Source organism: Liolophura sinensis, chromosome 13 (genome assembly GCF_032854445.1).
Source record: "Liolophura sinensis isolate JHLJ2023 chromosome 13, CUHK_Ljap_v2, whole genome shotgun sequence".
NCBI lineage: Eukaryota > Metazoa > Mollusca > Polyplacophora > Chitonida > Chitonidae > Liolophura > Liolophura sinensis.
The window spans coordinates 29,985,654-29,998,906 of record NC_088307.1 but is presented as its reverse complement, the minus strand read 5'-3'; the positions used below and the strand labels follow the sequence as shown (position 1 = coordinate 29,998,906).

Here is a 13,253-nt window from a genome sequence, read left to right as displayed (position 1 = left end):
ATGCGGTATATCGCTGAATTTCTTGATAAATTAGTTGTATTCCGGACGTAGCTCGATATATCCCAACAATATGAAAATGGCCAAAATGTCTCTTCGAATTTGAAAATAAATGCAGCAATTTCTAAGGGTTTTTCTTTCTTGCAGATGTTTGCCAACCAGGGCGTGGATATCAGGGCCGCCTCGATTGCCTTGAAGTGAGTTTGTTATAGCCTTGCTGATTACAGCAGTGTATGTATTAAGGGATGTGACTATATATGTATATATAACAGTGGTATAAGTCAGAAACATATGTCGGTATATAAATGTGAAGCCTTACATTCCTTGGACCAGGTCATATCATGACAAAGATATTATGGAGATCAAGCAGTCAAAACCTCAGAATTTCACAGTTGATCACATTACAGTATCATACGGCTATCAAGCCAGCGCGGTGCAATGATCCAGAAGCCTCTCATTACTGAGGTCGTTGTGAGTTCAGGTCCAGCTGCGGTCGTTGTGAGTTCAAGTCCAGCTGATGTAGACTGGCCGCCGTGGTGATGTCATCAGTATTTGGGTGTGTTGAAATCGTCAGTATTTGGGTGTGTTGAAACATTCAGAATTTGGGTGTGTTGAAAGGGTCAGTATTTGGGTGTGTTGAAGCCGTCAGTATTTGGGTGTGTTGAAATCGTCAGCATTTTGGTGTGTTGAAACATTCAGAATTTGGGTGTGTTGAAACCGTCAGAATTTGGGTGTGTTGAAATGGTCAGTATTTGGGTGTGTTAAAGCCGTCAGTATTTGGGTGTGTTGAAATCGTCAGTATTTTGGTGTGTTGAAACATTCAGAATTTGGGTATGTTAAAAGGGTCAGAATTTGGGTGTGTTGAAAGGGTCAGTATTTTGGTGTGTTGAAACATTCAGAATTTGGGTGTGTTAAAAGGGTCAGTATTTGGGTGTGTTGAAGCTGTCAGTATTTGGGTGTGTTGAGATCGTCAGTATTTTGGTATGTTGAAACATTCAGAATTTGGGTGTGTTCAAAGGGTCAGAATTTGGGTGTGTTGAAAGGGTCAGTATTTTGGTGTGTTGAAACATTCAGAATTTGAGTGTGTTGAAAGGGTCAGAATTTGGGTGTGTTGAAAGGGTCAGTATTTTGGTGTGTTGAAACATTCAGAATTTGGGTGTGTTAAAAGGGTCAGTATTTGGGTGTGTTGAAGCTGTCAGTATTTGGGTGTGTTGAGATCGTCAGTATTTTGGTGTGTTGAAACATTCAGAATTTGGGTGTGTTAAAAGGGTCAGAATTTGGGTGTGTTGAAAGGGTCAGTATTTTGGTGTGTTGAAACATTCAGAATTTGGGTGTGTTAAAAGGGTCAGTTTTTGGGTGTGTTGAAGCCGTCAGTATTTGGGTGTGTTGAGATCGTCAGTATTTTGGTATGTTGAAACATTCAGAATTTGGGTGTGTTAAAAGGGTCAGAATTTGGGTGTGTTGAAAGGGTCAGTATTTTGATGTGTTGAAACATTCAGAATTTGGGTGTGTTGAAACATTCAGAATTTGGGTGTGTTGAAAGGGTCAGTATTTTGGTGTGTTGAAACTTTCAGAATTTGGGTGTGTTAAAAGGGTCAGTATTTGGGTGTGTTGAAAGGGTCAGTATTTTGGTGTGTTGAAACATTCAGAATTTGGGTGTGTTAAAAGGGTCAGTATTTGGGTGTGTTGAGATCGTCAGTATTTTGGTGTGTTGAAACATTCAGAATTTGGGTGTGTTAAAAGGGTCAGTATTTGGGTGTGTTGAAAGGGTCAGTATTTGGGTGTGTTGAAACATTCAGAATTTGGGTGTGTTGAAATGGTCAGTATTTGGGTGTGTTGAAAGGGTCAGTATTTTGGTGTGTTGAAACATTCAGAATTTGGGTGTGTTAAAAGGGTCAGAATTTGGGTGTGTTGAAAGGGTCAGTATTTTGGTGTGTTGAAACATTCAGAATTTGGGTGTGTTAAAAGGTCAGAATTTGGGTGTGTTAAAAGGGTCAGAATTTGGGTGTGTTGAAAGGGTCAGTATTTTGGTGTGTTGAAACCGTCAGTATTTGGGTGTGTTGAGATCGTCAGTATTTTGATGTGTTGAAACATTCAGAATTTGGGTGTGTTAAAAGGGTCAGAATTTGGGTGTGTTGAAAGGGTCAGTATTTTGGTGTGTTGAAACATTCAGAATTTGGGTGTGTTAAAAGGGTCAGTATTTGGGTGTGTTGAAGCTGTCAGTATTTGGGTGTGTTGAAATCGTCAGTATTTTGATGTGTTGAAACCGTCAGAATTTGGGTGTGTTTAAATCGTCAGAATTTGGGTGTATTCAAAGTGGCAGAATTTGGGTGTGTTGAAATCGTCAGAATTTGGGTGTGTTGGAACCGTCAGTATTTTGGTGTGTTGGAACCGTCAGTATGTTGGTGTGTTGAAACTGTCAGAATATGGGTGTGTTGAAACAATCAGTATTTGGAGGTTGAGAAGTCATCAGTATTTTTTCGTGGTGAAGTTCAACATCAGTATGCATTTTTGCATAGGAAGGTCATTATATTTGAGCGGGATGAGGCCATCAGTATTTGGGCATGGTGAAACCTTCAGTATTTGGGCGGGGTGGAGTCCAGTATGAGTATGCATTTTTGCACAGTGAAGCCATCAGTATTTGGACGTAGTGGAGTCCAGTGTGAGTATGCGTTTTTACACAGAGAAACCATCAGTATTTGGGTGTAATGAGGCCATCAGAAATTGGACGGAGTAAAGCCGTGAGTATTTGGACGTGTTGAACCCGACAGCTTCACCGCGCCCAAAAACTGACAGCTTCACCACGCCCAAATACTGACAGCTTCACCACTCCAAATACTGACAGCTTCACCACGCCCAATTACTGACGGTTTCAACACGCCCAAATATTTACGGTTTCAACACGCCCAAATATTTACGGCTGCACCACTCGCAGATACTGATGGCTTCACCACGCTGAAAATACTAACGCCTCCGTCATGGTCAAATACATGTACTGATGTTTTTGAGAAGCTGTTACACCAAACTTGTATCTACCCTCTTGTACAAATCACTACCAGAAGTAATTTTGGAAAAAAAAGTACTGTTCTGCAATTCCAAAAAAATTCTGGCGTCAACTATATGTAGATTCTTAAAAACTCAAAGAGTCTCACTGAATAACTAGACGCTCAACTACACGTACAGTATCAGAACATTTCCACATGGGATTTCTCTACTTCCATACTACAATTCCTCACAGATTTTGCTCATAGAATTTCACAACTTATTTTGTTTAATAAACTGATTACTGCTACGTCGACGCCAAAGGCAACAACACTTTCTTCAGTTCCACTATTTGGATCTATATTTGTACAAAGTCCAAACGAGGTTTTCTCTCTTGCAGACTTTAATACAAGAGGGATAGATTCAGATTTGACACTGTAAATCATCTTTACTTGGACAGCAATATACCGAAGGGTCCTGCATATGGCTCATACATGTCTCGTCATATCTAAGTTTCCTAACCTTTACAGTCAGTTCTCTTCTAAGTAAATACGAATAGAGCATCTAAGATTTCTGACACTGCTTCTTGATTGTGTCTAATTCCACTTAACTCCGAGCTAGGGATTGCATATTCATCGTGTTGAATTAGATCGCCTCGTTAGAAATATGAACAGTTGCAATCATAGCACAACTGAGATACATATTTTGTTATCAACAGCTTATATGGTATACGATTTGAATATTGATTTCTCTCAACATTCACTGAAAACTGTTTACTTCTTCATTTTGCATGATTCCGTTCCATTTTCGTGCTTTATATACTTTCTTAGTTCTTTTGTTATTTATTTATTTATTTATTTGATTGGTGTTTTACGCCGTACTCAAGAATATTTCACTTATACGACGGCGGTCAGCATTATGGTGGGTGGAAACCGGGCAGAACCCGAGGGAAACCCACGACCATCCGCAGGTTGCTGTCAGATCTTCCCACGTACGGCCGGAGAGGAAGCCGGCATGAGCTGGACTTGAACTCACAGCGACCGCATTGGTGAGAGACTCCTGGGTCATTACGCTGCGCTAGCGCGCTAACCAACTGAGCCACCGAGGCCCTGTCTAGTTCTTTTGTAGTTTGTAGTTTGTGAAGTGGCCTTGCTATTACTAACCTGGGTCGTCCATATTGGTTGACAGCTGGTATACGAATATATCGGCGCATAAATTTGCCCTGACAATTTCATCATACCATGATACTGAGGTCTTTATAATGTCTTTGTAATGACAATTTCACCATACCATGCTACTGATGTCTTTACAATGTCTTTGCGCGGACAATTTCACCATACCATTATACTGACGTATTTACCACATCCTTATGAATTTCACGAATCTTTTCAGCACCGCCCAGGTGACCAATGATTTCGGTTTCCACAACGCCGACACGAACGGCGACAATCTTCTGTCTCTTGACGAGCAGTGGGCGAGTGCGCTCAAGCTGGATACTGACGGTAATATCAGTTACTTTACATCGTACAGTCCATTCTGTGTCAACAAAGCATCACATGTTTAAAATATATATATTGGCAGTGTCAGAAACTGTGTTTAGAGTACATCTGATCATATCATAAGTAACTGGCTTCGTTCTGCATCAAATCATACTAGTTTAAGCCTAATCGTCATACCCATTATCCACACTGCCCCAGTTTTCTAATAATTAGGTTGTCACCCAATGTAATGAAATCTTGGTCTCGAAAATAAGGCCATAAAGTTTAACATTGGGAATCAGAAAATATATTGTTATTTTTCCGTTCCCTCTGAAATAATGCGGACTTCCACCATATCAATGTATACAGCTTGTGGTGTTCGTGTCACTGGGTAAATATAATTTTGGCAGGGAAAAGAAATTTCCATAAAATAGTTGACTGTTTGTTGACACGTCACAGACACGTCCCAGACACGTCACAGAAACGTCACAGACACGTCACAGACAAGTCATAGCAGAGATTCGGACACGTGCGTCGAAGTGAGAAACACTGTGGATAACTAATGGACGCTGTCTTACTGCTCAAAATCTATCACGATTGACTTTTACGATTAACTCCATTACAAACACCATGAAGTAACTATTTAAGTGTTGAAAACGTTTTACACTTGTCACACTTTGCTCTATTTCATCTGACTTCTGTTGTGACAGGTGATAACTTCTGTTGTGACAGGTGATAACTTCTGTTGTGGCAGGTGATAACGTCTGTTGAAATTTTCTGTTGTAACTGATGATGACTTTATTGTGACAGATGACATCTTTTGTTGTGACAGGTGATAACTTCTGTTGTGACAGGTGATAACTTCTGTTGTGACAGGTGATAACTTCAATAGAAACATTCTGTTGTATCTGATGTAACCCTTTTGTGACAGGCGATAATTTCTGTTGTGACAGGTGATAACCGACTGAGTAAGATCGAGTACCTGAAAAGATACGATAGTCTTCCTCCCAAGATCCAAGCGACCGGACCCAAAATATTTGCTCGGTTTGATTTCAACGAAAATGGCTTTTTAGAGAGATCGGACGTTGCTCAGGGATTTCCCTTGGTGGACACTTCCGGTAATATATTACATTATGAGCGTTTAGAAAAACCCAAAGCACCGGAGGCACCTGAAGGCTCTCATCAAATGCAACCTTAAAATGTGTCGGTAATTGGAGGCAATGTTTACAAAATACACCCATATATAAACAATAACAAAGTGCGTGCAGTTCATAAGGCTGTAACAAACACAGTCCATGAATTATTACTAAGGTCATCAGTTTAGAACAGTTTTGCGTCTCTCCGTTTTAATTGAAAGCTACATAAAATCCGGCCTCGTCACTTATATACTTTCTTAAATCTTTAGTGGTTTGTTTTGAAAGTTGCTGTAGACATTTGTGATGATATTCTTGACTAGGAACGTCAATTTTGGTTGACCGCTAGCATTTTAGTGTCAATTTCAAAGCCTAGCAACCCTGAAACCATAGGTTTATTTTTTCATTTTTCATAATTTTGCCTCCTTTAGCTTAAATATAGCTGCTATCAGTTTCGTATATGTGGTAAGAGAATGGCTTTCTGGATAAATCAATATCAATGTAGTGCTTACAGGAAGGACAACTGTCCCTAAATCTAAGGTATAGTATATATCTGTAGCCTTTGAGCCGTATGGTATCTGGGGTATGATGTGGTTGCACGATACAAACAATATACAGTTAAATATATCAGTAGTAGGAAGTTAATATTATCATGACGCATTAATTTTCGATTTCTTGATAGAAAATATCAGTGTCCGTTTCCATCAGTGATGTTGTGTTTCCGCCCACTTATTTTCTTTACGCCAGGAGGTTTACAGGTACATATCGAAGGCCTGGTGTTTCCTCTGTGACACTCTGATGTTTCCTCTCTGGCACTCTGATGATTCCTTTCTGGCACTCTGATGTTTCCTCTCTGGCACTCTGATGTTTCCTCTCTGGCTCTGGCACAGATTCCTCCACGCCAAAATGCCAAATCCCAATCACCAGTGTATATGAAAATTTCTTGAATAAGGTAAGATATTTAAATCGAGCGTATGCTTATTGATTTGATTGTAGGTGATGGCTTCGTATCAATATCCGAGTACGTGGACTTCGTGATAAAGGTAAATTGAGACTTGTGTCTAGTATAGGATTAGTATTATTAGGGCTAGTAATGTTTTCTATTATTTAGGATTGGATTCTGTGGGATAAGAGTGTTGTCAGAAATCCAATACCTAGAAGTATCCAACTTCCCTGTAGCTAGTCCTCACGGCACGACACTTTTCTTCGATTACTAACACATCATGTGAGGTACCCGTGCAGCCATGTATTTTTTTTCTCTCTGTTGTCTAGCAAACATTTGGGAAACGGCTGATGCATGGTGGGAAAACTATCCAAACGCTATTGTGTTTAAATAACTTTTAAAAAATTACGACAATGGAGAGTTTTGTAATCGTACGACAAGGGAGAGTTTTGTAAACGCACAACAATATCCTTGATAGTAATTGTTTTAGAGGTGCTTGGAAGTATAAAAATAGTCAATGGTTCATTTATTGCTTAGCTCAGGTGAACCTAACGTTTTTGTCTATTCTTTTTGCTTGATACGACAAACTATATATAGGGGTTTGGTCTGCTTTACCATGAGTTACACTAAGAGTAAAAACAAGGACAATGCCTGGTATATCATGAGTCACAACCAGAAGCAAGCCAGAAGAATGCCTGGTTTATCATGTCACATCCAAAAACAAGCCAGAATAATGCCTGGTTTGTCATGAGTCACACCCAGCAGCAAGCCAGAAAAGAATACCTGGTTTATCATTAGTCACAACCAGAAGCAAGCCAGAATAATGCCTGGTTTGTCATGAGTCACACCCAGCAGCAAGCCAGAACAATGCCTGGTTATCACGTAACATCCAGAAACAAGCCAGAACAATGCCTGGTTTATCGTAAGTCACACACAGAAGCAAGCCAGAACAATGACTGGTTTATCATGAGTCACAGCCAGAAGCAAGCCAGAACAATGCCTGGTTATCATGTAACATCCAGAAACAAGCCAGAACAATGCCTGGTTTATCGTAAGTCACACACAGAAGCAAGTCAGAACAATGCCTGGTTTATCATGTCACACCCAGCAGAAGCCAGAAGAATGCCCAGTTTGTCATGAGTCACACCCAGAAGCAAGCCAGAACAATGTCTGGTTTATCGTAAGTCACACACAGAAGCAAGCCACAACAATGCCTGGTTTATCATGAATCACACCAGAAGCAAGCCAGAAGAATGCCTGGTTTATCATGAGTCACACCCATAAGCAAGCCACAACAATGCCTGGTTTATCATGAGTGGCACACAGAAACACGCCAAAAATGGTTTATCATAATTTAAAGCCATAACTAAGTCAAAACAATGCCTGATTAATCATGAGTTATACCCAAGAGAAGGTCAAAACAATGCCTGTTTAATCATGAGTTATACCCAAAACAAGGTCAAAACAATGCCTGTTTAATCATGAGTTATACCCAAGAGAAGGTCAAAACAATGCCTGATTAATCATCGAGTTACACCCAGAACCAACTCAAAACATTCCCTGTCTAAACATATCTTAGTATAAACTTATCCCAGAATCAAATCAGAACAGTGTGTACTTTTCTACGGCTTGCACCCAAAACCAAGCCAGAACAATGCCTGATTTACCACGTTACACTCAGAGCCAAGCCAGAAAAATACCTGGTTTATCATGTTACACCCAGAACCAGGCCAGAACAATGCTTGATTTACCACAAGTTACACCCGGAACCAAGCCCGAACTAGGCTTGATTTACCACAAGTTACACCCAGAACCAAGCCAGAACAATGCTTGATTTACCACAAGTTACACCCGGAACCTAGCCAGAACAATGCTTGATTTGCCACAAGTTACACCCAGAACCAAGCCCAAACAAGGCTTGATTTATCACAAGTTACACCCGGAACCTAGCCAGAACAATAAGTGGTTTATCATGTTACACCCTGAACCAAGCCAGAACAATATTAAATTTACAATGTCACACCCAGAACAAAGCCAGAACAATACCTAGTTTACCATGTTACACCCAGAAATAAGCCTGAACAATGATTGGTTTACCATGAGCTACACCCTGGACCAAGTCAAAATAATGCCTGATAACCACGCGTTACACTCAGAACCACGATGCCCAGTTTATTATAAGCACAAATGATGAACCACGGCAGAACGACGCCTTGTTTGAAATATTACCCATGTTTGTTCATTAAATCACTATTCGTGTATATGGAAGTACTAAATGATGCTTAAAATGTATTTTTTCAGCTCTATGCAAGCTTAGGAATAGACCTCAGCGGGACAGGGTAAATATTTATCACAGACAGCTTGTCATTGGTGAAGGACCAGACACTTCTTGTACTTGTCAATGCCTACACTGTGGTATCCAGTAATGGTGATATACTGCACGGAACTATTTTGTAGATTTGTTTATAGGAATTGGACACCTGATATGCTCTTATTATGCATATGTGAAAGAGGAGGACTGTTGACATGTTTCTGTTAGGCATATGTCAGCGTTGTAGACTCTTGAGATGTTTGTATTAGGCTGAGTGAGCGTGAAGGTTGTAGACTGTTGAAATGTTTGTGTAAAGGCTATGTGAACTCCACAGACTGTGGAGATATTTGTGTTAGGGCTGTGTGGAGGCTGTAGACTGTTGACATGTTCGCGTTAGGGATGTGAGCATTGAGCGTGAAGGTTGTAGACTGTTCACATGTTTGTGTTAGGGATATGTGAATTCCGCAGACTGTGGAGATATTTGTGTTAGGGCTGTGTGAAGGTTGTAGACTGTTGACATGTTTGTGTTAGGGCTATGTGAAGGTTGTAGACAATCGACATGTTTGTGTTAGGGGTATGTGAAGGTTGTAGATTGTTGACATGTTTGTGTTAGGCTATGTGAAGGTTGTAGACGGTTGACATGTTTATGTTAGGGCTATGTGAAGGTGGTAGACTGTTGACATGTTTGTGTTAGGGATATGTGAAGGTGGTAGACTGTTGACATGTTTGTGTTAGGGATATGTGAAGGTTGTAGACGGTTGACATTTTTGTATTAGGGCTATGTGAAGGTGGTAGACTGTTGACATGTTTGTGTTAGGGCTATGTGAAGGTTGTAGACTGTTGACATGTTTGTGTTAGGGCTATGTGAAGGTTTTAGACTGTTGACGTTTGTGTTAAGGCTATGTGAAGGTGGTAGACTGTTGACATGTTTGTGTTAGGGCTATGTGAAGGTTGTAGACTGTTGACGTTTGTGTTAAGGCTATGTGAAGGTTGTAGACTGTTGGCGTTTGTGTTAGGGCTATGTGAAGGTTGTAGACAATCGACATGTTTGTGTTAGGGGTATGTGAAGGTTGTAGACTGTTGACATGTTTGTGTTAGGCTATGTGAAGGTTGTAGACGGTTGACATGTTTATGTTAGGGCTATGTGAAGGTGGTAGACTGTTGACATGTTTGTGTTAGGGCTATGTGAAGGTTGTAGACTGTTGACATGTTTGTGTTAGGGCTATGTGAAGGTTTTAGACTGTTGACGTTTGTGTTAAGGCTATGTGAAGGTGGTAGACTGTTGACATGTTTGTGTTAGGGCTATGTGAAGGTTGTAGACAGTTGACGTTTGTGTTAAGGCTATGTGAAGGTTGTAGACTGTTGGCGTTTGTGTTAGGGCTATGTGAAGGTTGTGGACTGTTGACATGTTTGTGTTAGGGCTATGTGAAGGTGGTAGACTGTTGACGTTTGCGTTAGGGCTATGTGAAGGTTGTAGACTGTTGACATGTTTGTGTTAGGGATATGGGAAGGTTGTAGACTGTTGAGATATTTGTTTTATTGATATCTGAAGGCACTACACTGTTAGCTTTATTGTTTTAGGGCTATGTGAAGGTTGTAGACTGTTGACATGTTTGTGTTAGGGCTGCGTGAAGGTTGTAGACTGTCGACATGTTTGTGTTAGGGCTATGTGAAGGTTGTAGACTGTTGACATGTTTGTGTTAGGTCTATGTGAAGGTTGTATACTGTCGACATGTTTGTGTTAGGGCTATGTGAAGGTTGTAGACTATTGACATGTTTGTGTTAATTCTATGTGAAGGTGGTATACTGTTGACGTTTGTGTTAGGGCTATGTGGAGGTTTTAGACTGTTGACGTTTGTGTTAAGGCTATGTGAAGGTGGTATACTGTTGGCGTTTGTGTTAGGGCTATATGAACGTTGTAGACTGTTGAGATATTTGTAGGCTGGTGACATGTTTGTATTAGTCATATGTGAACGCTGAGCGTGAAGGTTGTCGGCTGTTAACATGTTTGTGCTAGGCATATGTGAGCGCCAAGCGTGAAGGTTGTAGGCTGGTGAGATATTTGCGTTGGGCATATGTGAACGCTGAACGTGAAGGTTGTGGGCTGTTAACATGTTTGTGTTAGGGATATGTGAGCGCTAAGCGTGAAGGTTGTAGGCTGGTGAGATGTTTGTGTTGGGCATATGTGAACGCTGAGCGTGAAGGTTGTGGGCTGTTAACATGTTTGTTTTTGGCATGTGTGAGCGCTAAGCGTGAAGGTTGTCGGCTGTTAACATGTTTGTGTTAGGCATATGTGAGTGCTAAGCGTGAAGGTTGTAGACTGTTGAGATGATTGTGTTAGGGATATGTGAGCGCTAAGCGTGAAGGTTGTGGGCTGGTGAGATGTTTGCGTTGGGCATATGTGAACGCTGAGCGTGAAGGTTGTGGGCTGTTAACATGTTTGTGTTAGGCATATTTGAGCGCTAAGCGTGAAGGTTGTAGGCTGGTGAGATGTTTGTGTAGGGGCAGTGTAATTGTTATATTAGAGCATTGTTGTTATTGTACTGAGAAGGGAAATATAGTATTAGCAGTATAATAATATTAACTGGAAGTGATATAGGCCTACTGCGTCTGTGGCCATGCTTTCATCACGTACAAGGGATATCACCACCGTCACCTTTTTATCCCATATACGGAAATGTTATAAGCGGAATTCGTTCACTTTACCTTTTGATCCCATAAACAAGATCTGTTGACCTTCGCCGTTTCATCCCGCACACCTTTACCTTTTCATTCTACACACCTTTATCTTTTCATCCTACACACCTTTACTTTTTCATCTTGCACACCTTTACCTTTTCATCCTGCACACCTTTACCTTATCACCCTACATACCTTTACCTTTCCATCCCACACACTTTTACCTTTTCATCCTACACACTTTACCTTTTCATCCAGCACACCTTTTCATCCAGAACACCTTTACCTTTACATTCCGCACACCCTCACCTTTCATTCTGTACACGGAGATTTCTGACCTTCGCCTTTTTCTTCCCATACCCTCAGCCTTTACATCCCATACCCCGGCTTTGATGGCCTCCATCCTTCTTCCCTAACACGGGACTTTTTGTTTTTTTAACAAACAATTGCAGTAACTCGTCTGACTTTGGTCCGACTGATACAAACCACGACGGGAAGTTGTCTGTGGATGAACAGTGGACGGCTGCTCTCCAGATCGACACAAACGGTAAACACTTAATTTTTTTATAGACAACGAGTATTACATTTCAAAGAATACAGGCACCAATAAATAACACATTTTCTGTCAGTTTTTCTATTGGGGAGCCTTAACTTGCCCACGCGATCTTATTCTCATATTGTGACTTTTTCGTTGATAGGCGACAAGAAAATCAGCAAAGCAGAGTATGTTGCGACTGGACCACAGACCCAACAGGGAATACTTGGAAACATATTTGACAGATTTGACGCGGACAAAAGTGGTTTCCTGGATCGCTCTGATGTCGTGAAAGGATTTGCCGTGGTAGACACTTCCGGTAAGACCTGCACAACGTCAATCTGGATTGAAAAGTAGCAAAATACCCAGCCGATACACGAGTGTTTTGAAACAAAATGCTGAACGGAGAAAAAATGCGTGAAGATGACAAAGGGCTTTAGGAGGACAAAATGCTGAAGAGAGACAAAATCCTTAAAGATGGCAAAATGCTGAAGAGACAAAATGCTTAAAGAGGACAAAATGCGTTAGGACCACAAAATACTGACGGGAGACAAATTGCGAAAGCGAGATACAAAATACGTGAAGAGGAAAAAAGGTGTTAGGGCAAAAACATGCGTTAAGACGACAAAATGCGCATCCACGAAGTTTTGACAAAATGTAAACAAGTACAGTTATTCCATTAGAGTTAGGTTAGGTTAGGATAACTTTCCACCTTTTTTTGCAACGCCACACGAATTAGACATGGGCTGTCTTCTAAATGTGTTATCCTTGGAACACCGGTTTCCTTACCCGATTTCCTGTTTAAATAAAGGGTTAAATTGGGGATCGCCAAAAAATGGATAGAATTCTGTCAATATGGCGTAACAAGAAGTACATTATAGAGAACAGTGGACCACCGCATTATATAGTCAAGCGGATGTCTGTACAATCTCTGGTCTCGTAGGTCCTTGGGACGATTTTAGTAAAAATATACCTGAGGACATGAGGAATTATGGGAAATACTTTGCAGTGTGTATTTCACGATGAGTCTCTCCCTTTTGCTAGAATGCATTGCGAAGTGTTTGTCAACAGACAGAACTGCTAGATTGGCTATTATTGTGACTGTTTGCACCAATCAGTCATTGGTGTTCATTATTTAAGTGAGGTATTCGTGGTTTGTTGCGCCCTACGTACCCGTTATGAACTGACGATTGTT

General features: G+C 40.8%; 1 protein-coding gene across 2 annotated transcripts in view; it reads left to right on the top strand.

The window, feature by feature from the left end:
• LOC135480603 (uncharacterized) overlaps window positions 1-13,253 on the top strand; it is a 48,487-nt gene that overhangs the window by 24,882 nt on the left and 10,352 nt on the right. For both annotated transcript variants that reach the window (XM_064760482.1, XM_064760483.1), the window contains exons 13-19: window positions 145-194; window positions 4,372-4,481; window positions 5,411-5,575; window positions 6,587-6,633; window positions 8,835-8,872; window positions 11,976-12,070; window positions 12,222-12,377. In XM_064760482.1, the coding sequence (XP_064616552.1) occupies window positions 145-194; window positions 4,372-4,481; window positions 5,411-5,575; window positions 6,587-6,633; window positions 8,835-8,872; window positions 11,976-12,070; window positions 12,222-12,377 (661 nt within the window). The remainder of the gene's footprint in view (window positions 1-144; window positions 195-4,371; window positions 4,482-5,410; window positions 5,576-6,586; window positions 6,634-8,834; window positions 8,873-11,975; window positions 12,071-12,221; window positions 12,378-13,253) is intronic.